General features: G+C 39.1%; 1 protein-coding gene across 1 annotated transcript in view; it reads right to left on the bottom strand.

Moving 5' to 3' along the window:
- CENPC (centromere protein C) overlaps positions 1 to 27156 on the bottom strand; it is a 375071-nt gene that overhangs the window by 112085 nt on the left and 235830 nt on the right. Inside the window, exons 13-16 of the mRNA XM_053703270.1 lie at positions 23109 to 23501; positions 21426 to 22389; positions 3968 to 4048; positions 3416 to 3501 (exon numbers count right to left, since the gene is read on the bottom strand). Of these exons, the coding sequence (XP_053559245.1) occupies positions 3416 to 3501; positions 3968 to 4048; positions 21426 to 22389; positions 23109 to 23501 (1524 nt within the window). The remainder of the gene's footprint in view (positions 1 to 3415; positions 3502 to 3967; positions 4049 to 21425; positions 22390 to 23108; positions 23502 to 27156) is intronic.

Genomic DNA, 27156 nt, shown 5'->3' with positions numbered 1-27156 from the left:
AGAGGAATATTGCTGCACCTTAATGACGAGGCCCACAGAAGGTTGAAACGATTGTCTGGGGTTTTCATGTTCCTTGTTCAGAGGAGAATTGCCTGGTGTTTCGGGGCTGGACTAACCTTACTTGGCGGGATCAGACTGATACATTTCAGGAAAGTTTTCGACTGTGAAAAGCACAACTGGGCTAAAAGAGGCTGCTCCTAGGTGGTAACTGACCATAGAACTGAGCTGTTTCGTTCCTGGTAGAGAGCTTCTCTCTTTGTATGAACTAGTACTTCTATACACAAAACCACTGAAGGGAACAAGAGAGAGACTTAAAGTTCAAACAAGCTGATATCAATGTTATATGTCTCTGTTCTGTCAGGGAACGAGTCATGGACACTGAATCTATTTGGAAAACCTAAAAATGTGAACTTTATCTGAGGAATCAAGGAACTTTTTGGTAAATTGAACCTCCAAATATGTCTTTGAATAAACAACAATAGTTGTTTGGTATGAAATTCTGCTAAATGAGAAGATTGCGCTAGTACCAAGATATCGCCCAGGTAAGGAAATACTGCAATACTCTGAGCTTTGATTACAGATAAAAAGGCACTTAGAACTTTGGTTTTCCAGAAAAGAAAACCTCAGAAACTGGTAATGTTCTGGGTTAATTGGAATGTGAAGGTAAGCATCCTGTAAATCTATTGTAGACATAAAGTGACCTTGTTGAATAAAAGGCAGAATAGTCCTGATAGATTCCATTTTGAAAGTTGGTATTCATACAAATTTGTTTAGAGTTTTCAGATCCAAAATTGGTCTCAAAGCGTCTTCCTTTTTTAGTATAATGAAGAGATTTAAATAAAATCTTGTCCCCTGTTCCTGCAAAGGAGCTGGAACAATTACTCCCATATATTCAAGATCTGAGACACATGAAGAAAAGCTTGAGCTTTTATTGGATATTTTGGAATATGGGTGAGAAAGAATATTACTGTGGGAGGTTTTATATTGAATCCAATTTGATATCCCTGAGGAAACAAAATGTATGCTTACCTGATAAATTATTTTCTTTCCTGGCATGAAGAGTCTACGAATCCATTCTAATTACTAGTGGGACTTCAACTCCTAGCCACCAGGAGGAGGCAAAGAACACCCCAGGAAAACTATAAGTATCTCTCCCACTTCCCATAAACCCCAGTCATTCAGCCAAGGGAACATGGAAAGAGAAGCGGAACACCAAGGGTATAGAGGTGCCTGAAGTTTTAGCGAAAAGCAAAATAAAATAAGCCGTCTTGAAATTAGTCAAGGGTGGGTCGTGAACTCTCCATGCCAGGAAAGAAAAGATTTTATTAGGTAAGCATAAATTTTGTTTTCTTTTCAATGGCATGGAGAGTCCACATATCCATACTAATTACTAGTGGGGACCAATAGCCAAGCTAGAGGACATAGAATGGAAAGGGAGGGAGAAAAAAGACAGGCGGACCTAAAGTGAGGGCACCACCACTTGAAGAACCTTTCTCCCAAAGGGAGCCTCAGCTGAGGCAAAAACATTGAGTTTGTAGAATTTAGAAAATGTATGTAATGAGGACCAAGTGACAGCCTTACAAATTTGCTCCACAGAAGCCTTGTTTTTAAAGGGCCAGGAAGAAGGAACAGCTCTAGTGGAATCAGCCATAATCCTCTCAGGAGGCTGTTGTCCAGCTGTCTCATAAACCAACCAAATCACACTCCTCAACCAAAAGGAAAGAGTAGTAGACGTAGCTTTTAGGCCCTTGCGTTTGCCAGCAAAAACTACAAAAAGGGCAGAAGATTGATGGAAATCTTAAGTAGCCTGGAGATAGAATTTTAGAGCATGAACTACATCCAGGTTGTGTAACAGACGTTCCTTATGAGAAGAAGGATTAGGACAGAATGAAGGAACGACTATTTCCTGAATGATATTACGGTCCGAAACAACCTTAGGAAGGAATCCCAATTTGGTATGAAGGCCGCCTTATCCGCATGGAAAATAAGATAAGGGGGTCACACTGTCAAGCCTAAAGCTCAGACTTTACGAACAGAAGAAATAGCTAATAAAAACAAAACTTTCCAAGACAATAACTTAATATCAACAGAATGCTAAGGCTCAAATGGAGCTTGCTGCAGAACCATTAGAACAAGATTAAGGCTCCACGGAAGAGCAACAGGATTAAACACAGGCCTAATTCTGACTAAGGCCTGAACGATTGATTGAACATTTGGTCAATCGGGTAAATGTTTAAGAAAAAGAACAGAAAGGGCATAAATCTGAACCTTCAGAAAGCTGACAAATCCTTCTCCAGACCCTCATTGAGAAGGAAAGAATCCGGGGAACTCTCACCTTACGCCAAGAGAAACCCCAGAGAAAGTGTGAGCGCCAAATCTTAAGGAGTATCTAGCGAGTTACCAGCTTACGAGCCAGGATCAAGGTGTCGATCACCCTTTCAGAAAAACCTTGTCTAGACTATCAAACTCCACGCAGACAGCTTCAGAGAATATATATTTGGATAAATAAAAAGAACCTGAAGTAGAAGATGCTTCCTCAGCAGTAATTACCACGGAGAAGAAGACGATATCCTCATCAGGCCCGCAAACCAAATTTTAAAGGGTCTTTAAAAGAAGTACTGTCTACTAGAGGAATAGTAGTACGTTTAAATAGAGTGGAAATGGCCCTACCTCCTTTGGGAACAATTTCTTATAATTTTAGATTAGCAGCAGGTTAACTATGTTGTTTTTTAAACCTTGTAGAAGAGTTAAGAGAGACCCCTGGTTTTGAACATTCCTTAGCAATCATGTCAGAGAAAGCATCAGGTATAGGGAAAATCTCAGGAAGATTGACAACAGTTTTATATACTGAATATAAACGATTACAGGGTTTATCATCAGAAGGTATAGATTCTTTAATCCCTAAAGTGATTAAGTCTTCCTTCAAAAGAGAACAAATATGTTCAATGTTAAATAAAAAGGAGGAATTATAAGGTTCTACGACAGAGGAGGGAGCCTTACTGTTAGGGGAATCCTCATCGTTCGAAAATACTTCAGTATGTTGTAGGTCAGGACTTCTATTACTCATAGAAGGTAAAATTTGAGCTGACCTTTTTCACTTATTCAAAGGCGTTAATGCAGCCAGGACTTTGTGATGGAGGTAGTAATAAGTTTTTTCTCTGCTGGAGTTACTCCTATCTATGTAAGAAAGAGACAGTAGGTGCATTAGTGCAGATAGAAACATCATTAGATTGACTGGTATGCAATAACAAATCTAAACATGAGTCGCATAAAAGAGCTGAAAAAAGTTATTTCAGTTGTTTTACAATATACACACTTAGCTTTTGTATAATTGATGCAAAAACAAATTATTTTTTTGCATCAATTATACTAAAAGATAGCTTGAGAAATCTGTCCCTTATGTACACATTCATACCTGAAGATTCATAATGATCATATGCCAGTGGCTTATCATCAGCTCTGGTGAATCTGACAGCCCTTGAAACAGCAGGACCACTTCCACTGCAAAAAAAATATATATATATATATCTAAGAGTTATACTCTTTTAGGGGGGGGGGATAATTAAAACAAGGTTTAATACATTTCTAGAGTCAGGAAGTCAAGCTTCCCAATTAATTTATTTACTTCTGGCTCCTAGGTTTTGTGGATTATTTTGTATATACATCTGTACGTAAACACCCGTCTTGACCCTATAAATTATGAACCTCTAATATGGAATACACTTAACCATTGAACTAAATAGTTTATTAGCATTTATTTAAAGCTAAGCAACAGGAAATATAAATTGGAAAAAATGTGTAGTGGCATTTGTTTTTTCAATATCATAACAGCAACCTTTTGTGTCAAACTATGTATTTCTTCGAAGTGGAAGTTAAAATTACCAATGAAATATGTATGCTTAACAAACTACATAAAAGAAAAAAATCAGATATGAAACAGTGCACAAAAAATGTGTATTTCACCCACCTTCTTAAGTAGGAACTGCGATTATTAACCAGTACCTCACATTCAGAGGAATTATTCGCTTCGCATGAATTGCTCTCAGTCCTAAAATTTTGTTTAAAATGAACTCATTAGTATTGAGTTGCAGATGTAATACTTCTAAAATAATGCGTATACTGTGCTATTTTATGCCTTAAATTGGTGGTTGAAATTAAAGGGACATTAAACACTAAATAAATGCTAGATAGAATGATGCATTCAAAGAAAAGATTAGTCCATAACTAACATGTAGATGTATTTATTTAAGTTTCATTAGTTGTTTAAAAAGTGACAAAATAAGTGTAAAGTTTTAGTGTCTATAAAACACTGGTAGCTGCCATGTTGTAACTTGTGTTACCTTCTCTGCTGTGGCCAATTAGGGACCGTTATAAATAGGTCACTAGAGTGTGCAGCCAATGGCTGTGCTGGATTTAACAGTGTTCTGCACTTTCATTTCTAACAGGAACTGAAAAGCTCACAATTTCAGAATGGAATTACAGGCAAAGAGGACAAAAGAAATAATGAAAGTATATTGCAGAGTTGTTTTATTATATACAATTTATAATTTTATATTACCATCTCAAAGTGTTTAATGTCCCTTTAAGCATCATGAAAATTAAACAATACGATAACATTATTTCCAAACCTTGACCAGCCCGAGTAGCTTTCATCAACAAAAAACTGTCATTTAAAGGGGATGGACACAATATCAAACCCCAAACATTACTATAGGAGTACATATCAATGAAGAATTACCAAAGCAATAAAATATGGGTGACAATAATCCAGTAAAACACTAAACTCTGTTTTATAAAGAAAAAAAAACTAAATTTATGCTTACCTGATCAATTTATTTATTTACGGACATGGAGAGTCCACAACGTCATTCCAATTATTAGTGGGATATTCACTCCTGGCCAGCAGGAGGAGGCAAAGAGCACCACAGCAAAGCTGTTAAGTGTCACTTCCCTTACCCATGAACCCCAGTAATTCAGCCGAAGGGAAATGGAAAAAAAAGATAACACAAAGGTGTAGAGGTGCCTGAGGTTTAACAAAAAATACTGTCTTAATTAAAGGTGAGGTCGTGGACTCTCCATGTCCGGAAATAAATTTATCAGGTAAGCATAAGATTTGTTTTCTATCCTAAGACATGGAGAGTACATGAAAACATCATTCCAATTACTAGTGGGAACCAATACCAAAGCTAGAGGACACGGAATGAACAGGGAGGGAGAACAAGACAGGTAGAGCTAAACAGAAGGCACCACCGCTTGAAGAACCTTTCTCCTAAAAAAGGCCTCAGCTGAGGCAAAAGTATAAAATTTAGAAAAAGTATGCAGAGAGGACCAAGTTGCAGTCTTGCAAAGCTGTTACACAGAAGCTTCATTTTTGAAAGCCCAAGAAGAGGGGATAGCCCCAGTGGAATGCACCGTAATTCTCTTAGGAGGCTGCTGTCCGGCAGTCTCATAAGCAAAAAGAATCATACTTCACAACCAGAGGGAAAGAGAAGTACAAGAAGGATTAGGACAGAGAGAAGGAATAACAATTTCCTGATTAATATTTCTATCTGAAACCACCTTAGGGAGAAACCCCAATTTAGTACGAAGGAACGCCTTATCCGCATGAAAAATAAGATAAGGCGAATAGCACTGCAGAGCCGAGAGTTCAGAAACCATGCGAGCAGAAGAAATAGAAATAAGAAATAAAACTTTCCAAGATAACAACTTAATATCTACAGAATGCATTGGCTCAAATGGAGACTGCTGCAAAACTCTAAGGACTAGGATAAGGCTCCAAGGAGGAGCAACAGGATTAAACACAGGCCTGATTCTGACCAAGGCCTGACAAAAAGATTGAACATCTGGCCCATACGCCAGACGCTTATGTAAAAGAATAGACCATGCAGAAATCTGAGCTTTCAGAGAACGGACTGACAAACGTTTTCTCCAGACCTTCTTGGAGAAAAGACAAAATTCTAGGAATCCTGACCTCCAAGAGAAGCCCTTCAATTCACACCAATATAGGTATTTACGCCATACCTTATGGTACATTTTTACGAGAAACAGGCTTGCGAGTCTGAAGCATGGTATCAATGACTGACTCAGAAAACCCACGCTTAGCCAGAAATAAGCGTTCAATCTCCATGCAGTCAGCTTCAGAGAAACAAGATCTGGATGGAGAAAAGTACCCTGAGTTAGAAGGTCCTTCCTCAGAGGTAACCTCCAAGGAGGAAGAGATGACATCTTCACTAGGTCTGCAAACCAGATCCTGCAATGCCATGCATGAGCTATTAAAATTACAGACGCTCTCTCCTGCTTGATACGAGCAATGACTCGTGGGAAGGAGCGCAAACTGAGGAAACAGGTATGCTAGACCGAAGTCCCAAGGAACTCTTGATCTTGAACCGTACCTTAGAAGCTTGGCGTTCTGATTAGATGCCATCAGATCCAAATCCAGTAACCCCCACTTGAGGATTAACCTGGAGAACATCTCCAGATGGAGAACCCACTCCCCGGGATGAAAGGACTGTCTGCTCAGAAAAACGCTTACCAGTTGTCCACCCCTGGAATGTGGATGGCAGATAGAAGCAATTGTGAGCTTCCGTCCACTGAAAAATCCGAGCCAACTCCTTCATGGCCAAGGAACTAAGAGTTCCTCCCTGATGGATGATGTAAGCTACTGAGGAGATGTTATCCGACTGGAATCTGATAGACTAAGGACAACTGAGGCCAAGCCAACAGGGCATTAAAAATCACCCTCAACTCCAAGATGTTTATGGAGAGAGACAACTCCTCCTGAGTCCATAGGCCCTGAGCATCTGTGGACACAATCACCCAGGAGGGTCTCCGGAATCATGTGCCCTGAGACAAATGATAAACAGTCAACAGTACCCATGGGTAGATTCAAACTCTTGACCATAGACTTGCAAGTCAGGCATGCTAACCACTAAGCTATGAAAGAATATTCCTGAGAAATCCACCACGAGATAGAGTCCTTTGTCAACTGGACCAGATCTATCATCTGTGCCGAAAGAGGCAAGAAGAAAGAATCCTCTATTTCCTGACCTCTGACAAAAACATTTCCAGAGATAGGGAAAAGTAATCTATTCCCTAAGAAAACTACCTCTGTAGCTGGAACAAGGGAACTCATTTTCAGATTCACTTCCATTCCAGGAATGAAGATAGACAACAAGATTTTGAAATGAGAGATTGCTTGTTGAAAGATGGCGCCTGAACCATTATGACGTCCAGGAATGGCACCACAGCAATTCCCTGAAACATGATCAATGCCAATACAGTCACAAACTGAAAGTGATTGACACAAAGGCAAAACTCAGAAGCTTAAAAATCCACGTCTTCCAGGACTATGGTCACTATGAACTGACCCTCCTAGTTCAAAAGGAACAATAGAGTCACTGATTTCCATTTGAAGAACGGTACCCTGAGACAACCTTTTGAGACACTTTAGGTCTACTATAGGGCAAAAAAATTCCCTCCTATTTGGAAACTACAAACCTGAATGATAACCTCCTAGGCCCTGTTCTCTTTCAGGAAATTGAACTTTCACTCACAGGGAAGAGAAGCCCCAAACACACTGCAAAAAAAAACCCTGACTTCTCCTATTCCTGTGAAAAAAACTCCTAGCAAGATCTGGAACAGGAAAAAACATCAACAGAGGAATCCTAGTACTTAAATAGTTTACTAGATTCTATAGGGTTGACAACGACAGACGTATCGGAGTCGCTCCAAGGTAGCCAAAACCTCCTATATACTATACACGAAGGTATCAAGCTTAAATCTGAAGAATACTACTTCAGTATCAAATTAAAGAATTACGCTGTCCAAATCTGAGATTTTACCTTCAGAGGCTACCAAAGTATTCTCCTCATTAGATCTATGAGGAAAGGCAACCAGTGTAGCAGCAGGAGATACAGAAACTTTACTAACTAAAGCTCTGATTTTCCTCTTGTGATTTCCCTTTAGAACAGGAAAAATAGATAATGCCACAGATATCAAAAATACCTGGGCAACAATATCCGCAGGCAAATAAGCTCCACCAGGAGACTGAGAGGAACTGCAGGGCACTGCATGTCACGCCATTAAAGGGACAGTCAAGTCCAAAAAAACTTTCATTTTTCAAATAGGGCATGCAATTTTAAACAACTTTCCAATTTACTTTTATCAACAATTTTGCTTTGTTCTCGTGGTATTCTAGTTAAAAGCAAACCTAGGAAGGCACATATGATAATTTCTAAGCCCTTGAAGGCCGTCTCTATTTTATTTACTTTTCACAGCAGAAGAACGCAAGCTCATGTAGGCCATATAGATAGCATTGTGATCACGCCCGTGGCTAGTGGCAGACACTGCACTAATTGGCTAAAATGCAAGTCAATAGATAATAACTAAAAGTCATGTGATTAGTGGCGGTCAGAAGAGGCTTAGATACAAGTTAGTCATAGAAGTAAAAAGTGTATTAATATAACTGTGTTGGTTTTGCAAAACTGGGGAATGGGGAATAAAGGGATTATCTATCTTTTTAAACAACAAAAATTCTGGTGTTGACTGTCCCTTTAAGGCTTAGGACAGTCAAGGAAAAAGCTGTGGCATTGCCAGAACTGCTTCATCCAGAGAGACATAGAGCTGAGAGGTCCAAACTTAGATCCAGGCTAAGCATGCAGCACATAATTGAAGACAAACCATTTTGGTCACAATACATAATATGTTAAACCAGTGACAAGAGAAACATATCCACTGACTTATAGGGGACCCTAGTACCATAATAGAAGAAAAAAATATTTATTAAAAAATGACCATGTACTGTCCCTTTAAGAACAGTACACCGGTAACAATCTACAAAGTGAAAAAAGAAATGATTAACACATGAAATTATAAACAGTCCTAGAACCCTTAAAGAGCTCAGCTCAGCATCAGCATGTTTTTATTCTGACACGCTCAGTATTAACATGTGTTAACTCTGGTACACTCAGTATCAGCATGGTTAAACTCTGTCATGCTCAGGTTCTCCAAGAAAAAAACTGCATAATGCAGTAAAAAAGACGGCAGAACTTCCCTGCCGACAACCACAGAAATAAATTCAACAGAGAACCGCTCCGCTAAAAAATGAAAGCGGAGAAGTGGTCACGTGACCTGCCAAAGCAAACAGAGCCCAGATCGAAAGCGCGCGCTTCTTCTCCCTGCCCCGCCATGAAAAACAGAATTTATGCTTACCTGATAAATTACTTTCTCCAACGGTGTGTCCGGTCCACGGCGTCATCCTTACTTGTGGGATATTCTCTTCCCCAACAGGAAATGGCAAAGAGCCCAGCAAAGCTGGTCACATGATCCCTCCTAGGCTCCGCCTACCCCAGTCATTCGACCGACGTACAGGAGGAAATATGCATAGGAGAAACCATATGATACCGTGGTGACTGTAGTTAGAGAAAATAATTCATCAGACCTGATTAAAAAAACCAGGGCTGGGCCGTGGACCGGACACACCGTTGGAGAAAGTAATTTATCAGGTAAGCATAAATTCTGTTTTCTCCAACATAGGTGTGTCCGGTCCACGGCGTCATCCTTACTTGTGGGAACCAATACCAAAGCTTTAGGACACGGATGAAGGGAGGGAGCAAATCAGGTCACCGAAATGGAAGGCACCACGGCTTGCAAAACCTTTCTCCCAAAAATAGCCTCCGAAGAAGCAAAAGTATCAAATTTGTAAAATTTGGCAAAAGTGTGCAGTGAAGACCAAGTCGCTGCCTTACATATCTGGTCAACAGAAGCCTCGTTCTTGAAGGCCCATGTGGAAGCCACAGCCCTAGTGGAGTGAGCTGTGATTCTTTCAGGAGGCTGCCGTCCGGCAGTCTCATAAGCCAATCTGATAATGCTTTTAAGCCAAAAAGAAAGAGAGGTAGAAGTTGCTTTTTGACCTCTCCTTTTACCAGAATAAACAACAAACAAAGAAGATGTTTGTCTGAAATCTTTAGTAGCCTCTAAATAGAATTTTAGAGCACGGACTACGTCCAGATTGTGTAACAAACGTTCCTTCTTTGAAACTGGATTCGGACACAAAGAAGGTACAACTATCTCCTGGTTAATATTTTTGTTGGAAACAACTTTCGGAAGAAAACCAGGCTTAGCACGCAAAACCACCTTATCTGCATGGAACACCAGATAGGGCGGAGAACACTGCAGAGCAGATAACTCTGAAACTCTTCTAGCAGATAATCCTTTCTCCAAACCTTCTTGTAGAAAGGATAGAATCTTAGGAATTTTTATCTTGTTCCATGGGAATCCTTTAGATTCACACCAACAGATATATTTTTTCCATATTTTATGGTAAATTTTTCTAGTTACAGGCTTTCTAGCCTGAATCAGAGTATCTATTACAGAATCTGAAAACCCACGCTTTGATAAAATCAAGCGTTCAATCTCCAAGCAGTCAGTTGGAGGGAAACCAGATTCGGATGTTCGAATGGACCTTGAACAAGAAGGTCCTGTCTCAAAGGTAGCTTCCATGGTGGAGCCGATGACATATTCACCAGGTCTGCATACCAAGTCCTGCGTGGCCACGCAGGAGCTATCAAGATCACCAAAGCCCTCTCCTGATTGATCCTGGCTACCAGCCTGGGAATGAGAGGAAACGGTGGGAATACATAAGCTAGGTTGAAGGTCCAAGGTGCTACTAGTGCATCTACTAGAGTCGCCTTGGGATCCCTGGATCTGGACCCGTAACAAGGAACCTTGAAGTTCTGACGAGAGGCCATCAGATCCATGTCTGGAATGCCCCATAATTGAGTTATTTGGGCAAAGATTTCCGGATGGAGTTCCCACTCCCCCGGATGGAATGTCTGACGACTCAGAAAATCCGCTTCCCAATTTTCCACTCCTGGGATGTGGATTGCAGACAAGTGGCAGGAGTGATCCTCCGCCCATTGAATTATCTTGGTCACTTCCTACATCGCCAGGGAACTCCTTGTTCCCCCCTGATGGTTGATATATGCAACAGTCGTCATGTTGTCTGATTGAAACCTTATGAATTTGGCCCTTGCTAGATGAGGCCAAGCTTTGAGAGCATTGAATATCGCTCTCAGTTCCAGAATGTTTATCGGGAGAAGAGATTCTTCCCGAGACCATAGACCCTGAGCTTTCAGGGGTTCCCAGACCGCGCCCCAGCCCACCAGGCTGGCGTCGGTCGTGACAATGACCCACTCTGGTCTGCGGAAGCTCATTCCCTGTGACAGGTTGTCCAGGATCAGCCACCAACGGAGTGAATCTCTGGTCTTTTGATCTACTTGAATCGTCGGAGACAAGTCTGTATAATCCCCATTCCACTGTCTGAGCATGCACAGTTGTAATGGTCTTAGATGAATTCGTGCAAAAGGAACTATGTCCATTGCTGCAACCATCAATCCTATTACTTCCATGCACTGCGCTATGGAAGGACGAAGAACAGAATGAAGTACTTGACAAGAGCTTAGAAGTTTTGATTTTCTGACCTCTGTCAGAAAAATCCTCATTTCTAAGGAATCTATTATTGTTCCCAAGAAGGGAACTCTTGTTGACGGGGACAGAGAACTTTTTTCTTTGTTCACTTTCCATCCGTGAGATCTGAGAAAGGCTAGGACGATGTCCGTATGAGCCTTTGCTTTTGACAGAGACGACGCTTGAATCAGGATGTCGTCCAAGTAAGGTACTACTGCAATGCCCCTTGGTCTTAGAACCGCTAGAAGGGACCCTAGTACCTTTGTGAAAATTCTCGGAGCAGTGGCTAATCCGAATGGAAGTGCCACAAACTGGTAATGCTTGTCCAGAAAAGCGAACCTTAGGAACTGATGATGTTCCTTGTGGATAGGAATATGTAGGTACGCATCCTTTAAATCCACCGTGGTCATAAATTGACCTTCCTGGATGGTAGGAAGGATCGTTCGAATGGTTTCCATTTTGAACGATGGAACCCTTAGAAATTTGTTTAGGATCTTGAGATCTAAAATTGGTCTGAATGTTCCCTCTTTTTTTGGGAACTATAAACAGGTTGGAGTAAAACCCCATCCCTTGTTCTCCTATTGGAACTGGATGAATTACTCCCATCTTTAACAGGTCTTCTACACAATGTAAGAATGCCTGTCTTTTTATTTGGTTTGAAGATAATTGAGACCTGTGGAACCTTCCCCTTGGGGGTAGTTCCTTGAATTCCAGGAGATAACCCTGAGAAACTATTTCTAGTGCCCAAGGATCCTGAACATCTCTTGCCCAAGCCTGAGCAAAGAGAGAAAGTCTGCCCCCCACCAGATCCGGTCCCGGATCGGGGGCCATCCCTTCATGCTGTTTTGGTAGCAGTGGCAGGCTTCTTGGCCTGCTTACCCTTGTTCCAGCCTTGCATCGGTCTCCAGGCTGGTTTGGGTTGAGAAGTATTACCCTCTTGCTTAGAGGATGTAGAATTAGAGGCTGGTCCGTTTCTGCGAAAGGGACGAAAATTAGGCTTATTTTTAGCCTTAAAAGACCTATCCTGAGGAAGGGCGTGGCCCTTTCCCCCGGTGATGTCTGAAATAATCTCTTTCAAATCAGGACCAAACAGTGTTTTACCCTTGAAAGGGATGTTAAGCAATTTTGTCTTGGAAGACACATCCGCTGACCAAGACTTTAGCCAAAGCGCTCTGCGCGCCACGATAGCAAACCCTGAATTTTTCGCCGCTAATCTAGCTAATTGCAAAGCGGCATCTAAAATAAAAGTTAGCCAATTTAAGTGCTTGAACTCTGTCCATAACCTCCTCATACGAAGATTCTTTATTGAGCGACTTTTCTAGTTCTTCGAACCAGAAACACGCTGCCGTAGTGACAGGAACAATGCATGAAATTGGTTGTAGAAGGTAACCTTGCTGAACAAACATCTTTTTAAGCAAACCCTCTAATTTTTTATCCATAGGATCTTTGAAAGCACAACTATCTTCTATAGGAATAGTAGTGCGTTTGTTTAGAGTAGAAACCGCCCCCTCGACCTTGGGGACTGTCTGCCATAAGTCCTTTCTGGGGTCGACTATAGGAAATAATTTCTTAAATATAGGGGGAGGCACAAAAGGTATGCCGGGCCTTTCCCACTCCTTATTTACTATGTCCGCCACCCGCTTGGGTATAGGAAAAGCATCGGGGGGCACCGGAACCTCTAGGAACTTGTCCATCTTACATAATTTCTCTGGAATGACCAAATTGTCACAATCATCCAGAGTAGATAATACCTCCTTAAGCAGTGCGCGGAGATGTTCTAATTTAAATTTAAAAGTTACAACATCAGGTTCAGCTTGTTGAGAAATTTTTCCTGAATCTGAAATTTCTCCCTCAGACAAAACCTCCCTCCTGGCCCCTTCAGATTGGTGTGAGGGTATGTCAGAACAGTTATCATCAGCGTCCTCTTGCTCTTCAGTGTTTAAAACAGAGCAATCGCGCTTTCTCTGATAAGTAGGCATTTTGGATAAAATGTTTGCAATAGAATTATCCATTACAGCCGTTAATTGTTGCATGGTAATAAGTATTGGCGCACTAGATGTACTAGGGGCCTCTTGTGTGGGCAAAACTGGTGTAGACACAGAAGGGGATGATGCAGTATCATGCTTACTCCCCTCATTTGAGGAATCATCTTGGGCAATATCATTATCTGTGGCATCATTGTCCCTACTTTGTTTGGACACTATGGCACAATCATCACATATATTTAAATGGGGAGAAACCTTGGCTTTCATACATATAAAACAACGCTTATCTGATGGTTCAGACATGTTAAACAGGCTTAAACTTGTCAACAAAGCACAAAAAACGTTTTAAAAAAAAACCGTTACTGTCACTTTAAATTTTAAACTGAACACACTTTATTACTGAATATGTGAAAAAGTATGAAGGAATTGTTCAAAATTCACCAAAATTTCACCACAGTGTCTTAAAGCCTTAAAAGTATTGCACACCAAATTTGAAAGCTTTAACCCTTAAAATAACGGAACCGGAGCCGTTTTTACATTTAACCCCTATACAGTCCCAGGTATCTGCTTTGCTGAGACCCAACCAAGCCCAGAGGGGAATACGATACCAAATGACGCCTTCTATAAGCTTTTTCAGTGGTTCTTAGCTCCTCACACATGCATCTGCATGCCTTACTCTCCAAAAACAACTGCGCATTAGTGGCGCGAAAATGAGGCTCTGCCTATGACTAGAAAAGGCCCCCATCTGAAAAAGGTGTCCAATACAGTGCCTGCCGTTTTTTTACAACAATCCCCAAGATTATAATAACTATTAAGAGTTATAATCTGCCAAATATGCTTAGCAAAGTAATCGTTTTAGCCCAGAAAAATGTCTACCAGTTTTTTAAGCCCTTATAAAGCCCTTTATTCTTTTACTTAATCTAAGAAAATGGCTTACCGGTCCCCATAGGGGAAATGACAGCCTTCCAGCATTACATAGTCTTGTTAGAAATGTGGCCAGTCATACCTCAAGCAGAAAAGTCTGCCAACTGTTTCCCCCAACTGAAGTTACTTCATCTCAACAGTCCTGTGTGGAAACAGCAATCGATTTTAGTAACGTTTGCTAAAATCATCTTCCTCTTACAAACAGAAATCTTCTTCTCTTTTCTGTTTCAGAGTAAATAGTACATACCAGCACTATTTTAAAATAACAAACACTTGATTGAAGGATAAAAACTACATTTAAACACCAAAAAACTCTTAACCATCTCCGTGGAGATGTTGCCGGTGCAACGGCAAAGAGAATGACTGGGGTAGGCGGAGCCTAGGAGGGATCATGTGACCAGCTTTGCTGGGCTCTTTGCCATTTCCTGTTGGGGAAGAGAATATCCCACAAGTAAGAATGACGCCGTGGACCGGACACACCTATGTTGGAGAAAAGAAATGGCGAATACACTTACAATGTGTGTCTCATCACAAAGTGTATAGTTTTGTGCAGGAAACTCTAACTGCCATCAGTTTGAAACACTAGGACACTGACACAGATATGCATAAGTGGAGTAAACCGCTCAAACACAGAGAGAAAGTAATAATGTCTCAAGCACACTTAGCTCAACATACAGCCCATTATAGATGAAAAAGGGGAAATACTTTTAAAAATTCTATTAAGAAATAATAATAATAATCCCTGTCTCAGTTTAGTCACAAAATCAGTGCCTGCTTCCTGCCATTAAACATCCTTTATAACTGATTTGTGTCCCACATTACGTGCATAGAGCTTTAACCCCTTCAGTGCCAGCCTCCTAGCCCCAGAAGACAAAAAGGAACTTACCAGCACCTCTAGCTGTCTGGCTGGAAGACAGCTCACCCGGCATGAGAGGAAGCCACTCCTCACAGAGACCTGTGGAAAAAAGAAAATTCAGAGTGAACCTACTCTGGTTTTTTATACAGGGGCAGCAACTTGTTAGGAAAACACAATGATAGTCCACATTACAAGTTCCTAACTGCTTTAAAGCCACCACTGCCCTACTGAAGAGACTAACTTGGAGTACGGCTACACCGAGTCTTGAGACAAAGTCAGAGTAAACCTACCCTGGCATTCAAAATAATAAAATCTTGATTGAAGCTCAATTTTCTTCAGACACCAAAAACTTCACATCCTCCATGAACAGAGGCAAAGAGAATGACTGGGGGTTATGGGTAAGGGAAGGGACATATATAGCAGCTTTGCTGTGGTGCTCTTTGCCTTCTCCTGCTGGCCAGAGGTGATATTCCCACTAGTAATAGATGATTCTGTGGACTCACCATATCTTAGGAAAGAAATAGGAGTATAATGTAGGTCTATAAAGACGTCCCAGCGACCGATTACAGAGGGCTTATAAAGAATTTCCCATGAGGTGAAACCATCGGATCTTAACCCTTTGAGTGCTAAGCACTTCCCCACCTGGGTGCTAAGGTTTTTTAAAGGGTTTTTTAATTTTATATTGTTAAAAATATTATTTTTTTTAACTTTTTTTTTAATTTATTTCAGATCCCCAAAACTTAAAAGGTTAGGCGATTACCTTTCCAACGGTAGGTCTTGGGGGACTGTAGCTGCTTAGATGCCTGAGATATAGGCTTCTAAGCAGCATGCCCCCTGCTCTTATATTTAACATTGTTAATGTTAAATAAAGTTGCGTGGTGACGTCATCACGTCATTGCGCGTGACGTCACCAGAGTGGGAAACTCTGTGACGGCTCAGAGTCGTCATTAGCACTCAAGGGGTTAAACCATACCCCAAATACATCCCTCTGACAAGCACTGTACTCTGAGGGGAACAGGGCCTCAAAATAGACTGAAAACCCGCCTTTTCATCTTCATTCTTCAACCACATTTAGCGAAGGCAAAGTAAAGACAGAGTTATGTGTGAGATGGGAGGGGTTTTATAGAGCTCTTAAGGTTTGAGAATCTTTGCCTCCTCCTAGTGGTAGAGAAAAGTAATTCCCATGAGTAATGAATCGTGGACCTCAGCTATATAAAAGAAATAAAAAACACACAAACACACATACATTTCCTTTTTTTTTTGGCCCCCAGATATTTGGTCAAACTCTTTCATATATATTTATGGTTTATATTATTATATAATTTAATAACTTAGTATTCATTCTTATACATATTTTCCTTGTATTAGTATTGTATGTACTATATGTATATTTAAATCACACTTAAAGGAAAAGGAAAGTCAAAATTAAACTTGCATAATTCAGATAGAGCATTTTATTTTAAGACGCTCAAAGGGACAGTCAACTCAAAAAATGTTATTGTTTAAAAAGATAGATAGTCCCCTTATTACTCATGCCCCAGTTTTGCACAGAAAACATGGTTATATTAATACACTATTTACCTCTGTGATTACCTTGTTTCTAAGCATCTTCTGATGGCCCAATGATCACATGACTTTAAATGTATTATCTATTGACTTGCATTTAAGCAAATTAGTGGTTTGTTGTTAGAATCCACGGGAGTCAGCACAATGTTATCTATATGGCTCACATGAACTAGCTTCCCCTGTTGTGAAAAGCAAATACAAAAGCATGTGATCATGGGGCTGTCTTTAGGGACATAGAAACAGACAGAAGTTTAGAGGTTGAAAGGTTATAAAGTATGTTAACATAACCATGTTGGTCGTGCAAAGCTGGTGAATGGGTAGTAAAGGCATTATCTATCTTTTAAATGTCCCTTTAAATTCACTTCTATTTTCAAATGTGCTTCGTTCTCTTGGTATCCCATGTTGGAAAAAAATATGCACATATCCTACACTTGTGATTCGCTAAGTAGATGTGTTCAGCTAGTTGTCACTAGGGCAATGATGCTCCTTCAGCAAAAGATAAGAGAATGAAGCAAATTTGATCATATAACATTTTGGGGTTCCCTGTCCCTTTAAGCCACAACAGGCGCTTTCATATACACATTTATGATTACTCTGCATCTGAGATTGCTAGGTTATCTCTATTTTAAGAGCTTGTGTGCTGTATTACTATTAACTATATCAGATAATTAACCTAGATTTTGTACCTTTAAAAACACACCAAAAGAATAACGGGAAAGTCATACAACTTGTGAAACTAACGAACAACTAAGGTACTGTGTATTGACAAATCTAACTTATTTTCGGAGACTAATGTGATCTAACCACAATGAACGAGCACTTATCAGTCATTGTTTGTGACCAATAAGAGTAAAAAGTCTCTATACACGTTCTACTAACATTCGCCTAGATTTAGAGTTTTGTCTGTAAAGACCCGCTGTGCTAACAAGGCTTTTTTTTTCCAGCGCACCCTTAAGACAACGCTGGTATTACGAGTTGTCTGAATGGCTGCGTTAGCCTCAGAAAAGGGAGCGTTGAGCATAATTTAGCTCCACTTCAACTCTCAATACCAGCGTTGCTTACGGTAGCGGTAAGCTGGAAAAACGTGCTCGTGCACGATATCCCCATAGGAAACAAACAATGGGGCTGAGTTGGCTGAAAAAAAACTAAAACCTGCAAAAAAGCAGCGTTCAGCTCCTAACGCAGCCCCATTGTTTCCTATGGGGAAACATTCTCTAAGTCTACACCTAACACCCTAACATGAACCCCAAGTCTAAACACCCCTAAACTCACACTTATTAACCCCTAATCTGCCGCCCCGACATCCTCGCCACCTGCATTATATTATTAACCCCTAATCTGCCGCTCCGGACACCGCCGCAACCTACATTATAGCTATGAACCCCTAATCTGCTGCCCCTAAATAACAGCGCCGACACCTATATTATATTTATTACCCCCTAATCTGCCCCCCCCACAACGTCGCCGCCACCTACCTACACTTATTAACCCCTAGTCTGCCGACCGGACATCGCCGCCACTATAATAAATGTATTAACTGTTAAACCGCCACACTCCCGCCATGCAAACATTATTATAAATTTTATTGACCCCTAATCTGCCCTCCCTAACATCGCCGCCACCTAACTACAATTATTAACCCCTAATCTGCCGCCCCCAACATCGCAGCTACTATAATAAAGTTATTAACCCCTAAACCCAAGTCTAACCCTAACACCCCGCTAACTTAAATATTATTTAAATTAAACAAACTAAATTTACTATCATTAAATAAATTAATCCTATTTAAAACTAAATACTTACCTATAAAATAAACCCTAATATAGCTACAATATAACTAATAGTTACATTGTAGCTATTTTAGGATTTATATTTATTTTACAGGCAACTTTGTATTTATATTAACTAGGTACAATAGTTATTAAATAGTTAACTATTTAATAGCTACCTAGTTAAAATAATTACAAAATTACCTGTAAAATAAATCCTAACCTAAGTTACAAATACACCTAACAATACACTATCAATAAATTAATTAAATAAATTACCTACAATTATCTAAACTAAAATACAATTAAATAAACTAAACTATAGTACAAAAAAACCCCCACTAAATTACAAAAAATAAAAAAAATTACAAGAAGTTTAAACTAATTACACCTAATCTAAGCCCCCTAATAAAATAAAAAAGCCCCCCAAAATAATAAAATGCCCTACCCTATCCTAAATTACAAAGTAATCAGCTCTTTTACCAGCCCTTAAAAGGGCTTTTTGCAGGGCATTGCCCCAAAGTAATCAGCTCTTTTACCTGTAAATAAAAATACAATCCCCCCCCCCCCAACAGCCAATAGAATGTGAAGTCAATCCGATTGGCTGATTGGATCAGCCAATTGGATTGAACTTCAATCTGATTGGCTGATTACATCAGCCAATCAGATTTTTCCTACCTTAATTCCGATTGGCTGATAGAATCCTATCAGCCAATCGGAATTCGAGGGATGCCATCTTGGATGACGTCATTTAAAGGAACCTTCATTCAGACTTAGGACATCGTACGAAGAGGATGGCTCCGCATCGGATGGATTCAAGATGGCTCCGCTCCGGTTGATTGAAGATTGAAGATGCCGCTTGGATGAAGACATCTGCCGCTTGGAGGACCTCTACTGCCCCGATCGGATGAAGACTTCTGCCGCTCCGGATGTCCACTTCTGGCCCATCGGTGCCCGGCTGGGTGAACACTGCTCCAGGTAGGGTGATCTTCAGGGGGGGAAGTGTTAGGTTTTTTAAGGATGGATTGGGTGGGTTTTAGAGTAGGGGTATGTGGGTGGTGGGTTGTAATGTTGGGGGGGATTGTATTTTTATTTACAGGTAAAAGAGCTGATTACTTTGGGGCAATGCCCCGCAAAAAGCCCTTTTAAGGGCTGCTAAAAGAGCTGATTACTTTGTAATTTAGGATAGGGTTGGGCATTTTATTATTTTGGGGGGCTTTTATTTTATTAGGGGGCTTAGATTAGGTGTAATTAGTTTAAACTTCTTGTAATTTTTTTTTATTTTTTGTAATTTAGTGTTTGTTTTTTTGTACTATAGTTTAGTTTATTTAATTGTATTTTAGTTTAGATAATTGTAGGTAATTCATTTAATTAATTTATTGATAGTGTAGTGTTAGGTGTATTTGTAACTTAGGTTAGGATTTATTTTACAGGTAATTTTGTAATTATTTAACTAGGTAGCTATTAAATAGTTATTAACTATTTAATAACTATTGTACCTAGTTAAAATAAATACAAAGTTGCCTGTAAAAAAAATATAAATCCTAAAATAGCTACAATGTAACTATTAGTTATATTGTAGCTATATTAGGGTTTATTTTATAGGTAAGTATTTAGTTTTAAATAGGATTAATTTATTTAATGATAGTAAATTTAGTTTGTTTAATTTAAATTATATTTAAGTTAGGGGGGTGTTAGGGTTAGACTTAGGGGTTAATAATTGTAGGTAGGTGGCGGCGATGTTAGGGAGGGCCGATTAGGGGTTAATAAAATGTATTATAGTGTTTGCGAGGCGGGAGTGCGGCGGTTTAAGGGTTAATACATTTATTATAGTGGCGGCGATGTCCGGTCGGCAAATTAGGGGTTAATAAGTGTAGGTAGGTGGCGGCGACGTTGGGGGGGCAGATTAGGGGGTAATAAATATAATATAGGTGTCAGCGATGTTGGGGGCAGCAGATTAGGGGTTCATAGGGATAATGTAGGTGGCGGCGATGTCCGGTCGGAAGATTAGGGGGTTAAAAAAGTTTATTATAGGGTTTGCGATGTGGGGGGGCCTCGGTTTAGGGGTTCATAGGTAGTTTATGGGTGTTAAGTGTACTTTATAGCACAGTAGTTAAGAGCTTTATGTTCCGGCATTAGCCCATAAAACTCTTAACTACTGACTTTTTTTTGCAGTTGGAGTCTTGTCGGTAGAGGTTCTACCGCTCACTTCTTCCAAGACTCGTAATACAGGCGTTAGGCAAATCCCATAGAAAAGATAGGATACGCAATTGACATAAGGGGATCTGCGGTAGCCTCGAGTCGCGGAAAGAAAGTGAGCGGTAGACCCTTTCCTGCCTGACTCTAAATACCAGCGGGCGTTAAAAAGCAGTGTTAGGACCCCTTAACGCTGCCTTTTAACCCTAATGCAGAACTCTAAATCTAGGCCATTATTAATATTGCTATTAAACTGTGATTTTCGAATTCCTGACAGGAGCCCTAATGTAATACTTTACAGCAGTAAAACACCTAGAAGCGCTATTACACTACCATTTGTCTTTAAATAGTGGGTGGAGTTTGGCTACTGAAAAATAATTGCAGAAAAATGAATGTTAATTTGTTTTAAAAAAGTTTAGACTTGGCTGACATGTTTTCTACAGCAACACAACAGAAATGTTGTGCAATTACAAGGAGTTTTCTGCCCCTTTAAGTCACATCCTAAAATGTTTCAAAACAAACCCTAAAATTTTAGTAATTTTAATATACCACACCAACTTTAACAAAAACAAAAATAGACAAAGGGTCAAAAAATATATATAATTAATTTTAAACCAATACAAAAAAACAACTGTATCAGGTTAGTAAGAACTAAGTACTTACGATGAATTTATGATTCCATTTTTTGTTGGTGTTTCTTGATTTTTGAAACTTAATGCAGGCTGTTCAGTGCTGTTTTCAGAGCTTGAAACCTCAACTTCCATATTCTCAGTTCTGGTAGGACTTTCTGATTGAACATTCTTTTGGGGTGACTGAATAGGGGGTTTTAAAGCAATATCACAATTTGTCTGAAATGGAGAGTCATTCTCAATAAGTTTCTCAGGTGACGTTTTCTCTGCATGAGGAGTTATGTGATAAGCAGCACCAAATGAAGCCAACGATCCCCTAAATTTAGGAACATTTTCTCCACAGTTGTTTGGTTTAAGTGATGATCTCAGTGTAGAGATACGGGATATACGTTTTTTTGGCAGTTTGCAAAAATCATCTGCACTTCTGTCTGCTTCACTTTCCTCTGTGCTATTTAGATTTGTTTTCTCTGTATGCAAAGGTTTTTCTAAATTCTCACTTCTTCTTTTAAGAATGGATTTTGCTATCTTCGGAACTGGAGGCATTTCACTGTTTTGGGAATCTGCTTCTTCTGGAACCTTTCGCTTCCTTGTCTGGATTTCCGGAGCGAATACCTGGACAGTGGTAGCAGTTGTGGGTGTTTCCTCTTCATTGAAATCATCAGATACAATTGCACGTCTTTGCCTTTGTTTGGTCACTGCGCTCTTATCTTTGTGTTTGTTTATTTTAGTTTGCTTGTTAGCAGGCAACTTTCTTTCAGTATCATTATCTTTAATGGCCTTGGAATCTGGAAGGTCTGAAAGAGTTGCTTTTGTTATGGCACTGGAATCTGTATTGACTGGAGGATCTGGATCATCAGACCAAGTAGTGTTTTTGATTGTCTCTGTAATATTAGTTGCCTGAGAAGCTTGAAGTTCTGAGGAAGTTGTATTTTTTAGGTTCTTAGTCTTTTCTTTTTTCATTTTTGACACATGTTTGGACCTTTCTTCTTTCTTATGCCCTAAAAATTACATACAAATAATAAAAAAATAAAAAAAATATAGCTAGTATTGTAAACACCTTAATCTGCATGAAGTTCCTCACTTTAAAACCTAATTTTAGAATAACTACAATTATTTTTAGGACCTCTTCTCATTGACAAAATTGGATGATTTACCTTGTTGAGGATAGCAGAGTATAATGCACTCAGGTTAAAGAGCTATGTAAACATTCTATTGTGAGCCCCCACTAAAACCCATTCGAAATATCAAGTGGAAAAAGAGTTTGATTATTTGTTTTTAGCTTCCTTTTCTAAGCCATTTGAACCCCTAGACGGCATTAAGACGTTTCATGCCACCCTAAGAGCACTGGGTTTAAGCACCACTATGATGGCATGGAACAGCTACTTCTACCTTATATGGCATCCTGATGCCTCTCCTTTGAGAAAATGGAAACTGACTGGGGGCATGCCTAGCATTGTAGACAGCTCCTCATGATCCAATCCCGGCCTTGAAAGCACATGATCGCATTGAAGATCACGTAATGTTATTTTTCCAGCAAGTGTTTACATTGGAACCGTGGCATTAGGGGTTAATACATCATAAGTAAATTAGTTAGTAAACTACAAATTATAACAAGCAAATCTATTACAGACTTTTTAAGGGATGGTTTCAAGTATATTTAAAAAAATCCTTTACAAGAGTAAGATGCACACCAAACTAAAAACAAATGTTTACTTACCTGATAAGGTAATTTGTTTCATGATAGTAAGAGCGGGTGTTTCCTCTGTGCTAGAATTTTCAGATACAATTGCACGTCTTTGCCTTTGTTTAGTCACTGCACTCTTATCTTTGTGTTTGTTTATTTTTGTTTGCTTGTTAGCAGGCAATTTTCTTTCAGTAACATTATCTTTAATGGCCTGGGAATCTGGAAGCTCTGAAAGAGTTGCTTTTGTTATGGCACTGGAATCTGTATTGACTGGAGGATCTGGATCATCAGACAAAGTAGTGTTTTTGATTGTCTCTGTAATATTAGTTGCCTGAGAAGCTTGAAGTTCTGAGGCAGTTTTTAGGTTCTTAGTCTTTCCTTTTTTCATTTTTGACACATGTTTGGACCTTGCTTCTTTCTTATGCCCTAAAAAATACATACAAATAATAAAAAAAAATATAGCCAGTATTGTAAACACCTTAATCTGCATGAAGTTCCTCACTTTAAAACATAATTTTAGAATAACTACAATTATTTTTAGGACCTCATCTCATTGACAAAATTGGATGATTTACCTTGTTGAGGATGGCATAGAGTATAATGCACTCAGGTTAAAGAGCTATGTAAACATTCTATTGTGAGCCCCCACTAAAACCCATTCTAAATATCAAGTGGAAATAGAGTTTGATTATTTTGATTTTAGTTTCCTTTTCTAAGCCATTTGAACCCCTAGACGGCATTAGGACGTTTCATGCCACCCTAAGAGCACTGGGCTTTAGCACCGCTAGGATGGCATGGAATAGCTACTCCTACCTTATATGGCATCCTGATGCCTCTCCTTTGAGAAAATGTAAACTGACTGGGGGGCATGCCTAGCACTGTAGCCAGCCCCCCGTGATATAATCCCGGCCTTGAAAGCCCGTTATCGCATTGACGATCACGTAATGTCATTTTTCCAGCAAGAGTTTACATTGGAACCCCGGCATTAGGGGTTAATACATCAGAAGTAAATTAGTTAGTAAACTACAAATTATAAATATAGCTGCACGCAGCAATAGAGGTGGCCAAGCGCATCGCCTTTGCAATGGCATACAAGCAGCTAAGTCACAATATAAAGAAAGTTTTTACATTTATAACATAAGCAGTTGAAAAAAAAAAAAAAACATTTTCGAATTTTTTGCGTTTTTCAAGATGGCTGCCACAACATATGACTAATAGTTTCAACACAAACAGATCTAACTCTAGGTCACAATATATGGTTATACAGCAAATTTCATAGCTTTAACATAAGCGGCTGCAAAGAAAACACATTTTCGACATTTTTGCGTAAACCAATATGGCTGCCACAGCTTGTGACCAATTCCTTCAACATGAACAACTGTGACTCTAGGTTACAATATAAGGTTATACAGCAAGTTTCACAGTTCTAACATAAGTGGTTGCAGAGAAAATAGATTTCCGAAATTGTCATGTAAAACAAAATTGCTGCCAGATCATACGCTATACAGCCTCCATATTATGCACAATAGTGCTCACCATAGATGTAAATAAACATAGCAAAAATAAAACATTTTTGTAAAGCGGTTTTTGTTTTATTATTAATTAAAAAATATTGTTAAGCATTTTTGAACAATTCAAATTGGCTGCCAAACCACAAGACACATCAACTTCTCTTGCACAAATCTGAATGTTAGTCATAAGATAACTCTATAAACAAAATTTCAAGCCTGTCCCATAAGCGGTTTCAGAGAAGAAGAAGATTTTTGTAGTTTTTAAAAACAGCGCAAACTAAACAAAATGGCTGCCAAGCTATGCAATGTATGGCTTTCAGATTGTACATACTAATGCTCACTATAGACCTCTACAATTTGCAGAAGTTTCATGAAAATTTACAAATGTTTTATTTCACAAAGGCGAATGCACAGTGCAAATTTTGTCTGCAATATTGGCTTTAGGGGTCATGGCTAGGTGTAATCATGTGTCTCCTACACTGTAATATAGTTAAATAGTGTAAACATAATGCATAAAGTGCAAATTTACGCAATTAAACAACTATAAAAAGGCGAATGGCTCATAGCAGCTATGTTGATTATGGAAAACAATCTTGGTAGATGACCTTGCAAAGAGCACATGTGCAAAATTGCGTTTTCAGAGAAGATGTTTAAATATTTTCGCACTTTTCAAAATGGCAGCTAGATCATGTGTATAAATCTCGTCTCTTGAACAAACTTTATTCTAGGTCAGCACAGCAGTACACACAGCAAGTTTCCCAACTGTAACATAAGCAGTTCCGGAGAAGATTTTCAAGCGTTTGTCAAATTGGTCGCAAAATACAATATGGCTGCCTGATCACATGACCTATGATATTTATGTTGCACAGGATTATGCACAGCATAGATCTCTAGCATTGTGCCAAGTTTCATGAGTTTTTGAGTTATGCTGTGGTTATTATAAGCATTTGAAAAAAACGGCGGAATAATATTAACAGTACAAGCAATAACAAATAATAATATAGCTGCAAGCAGCAATAAAGGTGGCCAAGTGCATCGCCTTTGCAATGGCATACAAGCTGCTAAGTCACAATATATAGCTATAAAGCAAATTTCACAGCTTTAACATATGCGGTTGCAAAGAAAACACATTTTCAATATTTTCGCGTAAACCAATATGACTGTGATAGCTTGTGACCAATTCCTATAATATGAACAACTGTGACTCTAGATCACAATATAAGGTTATAAAGTTTCACAGTTCTAACATAAACGTTTGCAGAGAAAATAGATTTTCAAAATTTTCGCATGAAACAAAATGGCTGCCAGATCATATGATATACAGCCTCCATATTATGCACAATAGTTCTCACCATATATCTCAATAAACATGGTAAAAATAAAGCATTTTTGTAAAATGTTTTTTGTTTTACTATTAATTAAAAAATATTGTTAAACATTTTAAACAATTTAAAAATGTCTGCCAAACCCCATGACCTATCAACTTCTCTTGAACAAATCTGAACGACAAAATTTCAAGTCTGTCCTATAAGCGGTTTCGGAGAAGAAGATTTTTGTAGTTTTTAAAAACACGAAACAAAATTGCCTGCCAAGCTATGCCATGTATGGCTTTTAAAATCCATATACTAATGCTCACTATAGACCTCTACAATTTGTAGAAGTTTCATGAAAATGTTAAAATGTTTTATTTCACGAAGGCGACTGTGCAGTGTGAATTTTGACTGCAATATTGTCTTTGAGAGTCTTGGCTATGTGTAATCTTTTGTCTACTACACTGTAATATAGTTAAATATTGTAAAACTAATGCATAAATTGCAAATTTACGCAATTAAAATTGATAAAAAATGTTAATGTCTCACGGCAGCCTGGTTGAATTTTGAAAAATTGCAGTTTGAACAAACCTGGTAGAGGACCTTGCAAGGAGCATATCTGCAAAATTGAGCTTCATTGCACTAAGCAGTTTAAGAGAATAAGATGTTCGAAGATTTTCGCAAAATGCAAGATGGCTGCCACATCATATGACCAAGGCACTTCTGTTGAGCAATGGCAAATCTAGCTCATAGCAGCACTGAGCACAGCAAGCATCAAAGTTGTAACATAAGCAGTTACAGAGCTGATGATTTTTAAGCATTTCTCGAAATTTGTCACAAAAACAAAATGGCTGCCTAACCATATGACCTATGAGTTCAATGTTGCATGAGGTGCAGCACTGCAATAGGCTGTACCAGCATACCTGATTTCAAGAGTTTAGCATACATAATTTGTGTTTTGTGAGCAATTGACTCAAACGAGGCAGTATTGAATTACAAATAATTACGATAAACATAAAACCAATATTGCTGCCGCATCATGTGACTGATTCTCTCCTAATGAGCAATTGTTAATCTAGGTCACCATATAAGATAATACTGCAAATTTCACAGTTTTTACGTAAGCGGTTGCAGAGAAAATAGACTTTCAATATTTTCGTGTAAACCAAGATGGCTGCCCGATCATAAGATATACAGCCTCCATATTATGCACAATAGTCCTCACCATAGATGTCAATAAAATGGCAAAAAATAAAGCAT

This window comes from Bombina bombina, chromosome 2 (genome assembly GCF_027579735.1).
Source record: "Bombina bombina isolate aBomBom1 chromosome 2, aBomBom1.pri, whole genome shotgun sequence".
Lineage (NCBI taxonomy): Eukaryota > Metazoa > Chordata > Amphibia > Anura > Bombinatoridae > Bombina > Bombina bombina.
The sequence above is the reverse complement of the archived record's forward strand: the minus strand, read 5'-3'. Positions and strand labels throughout refer to the sequence as shown.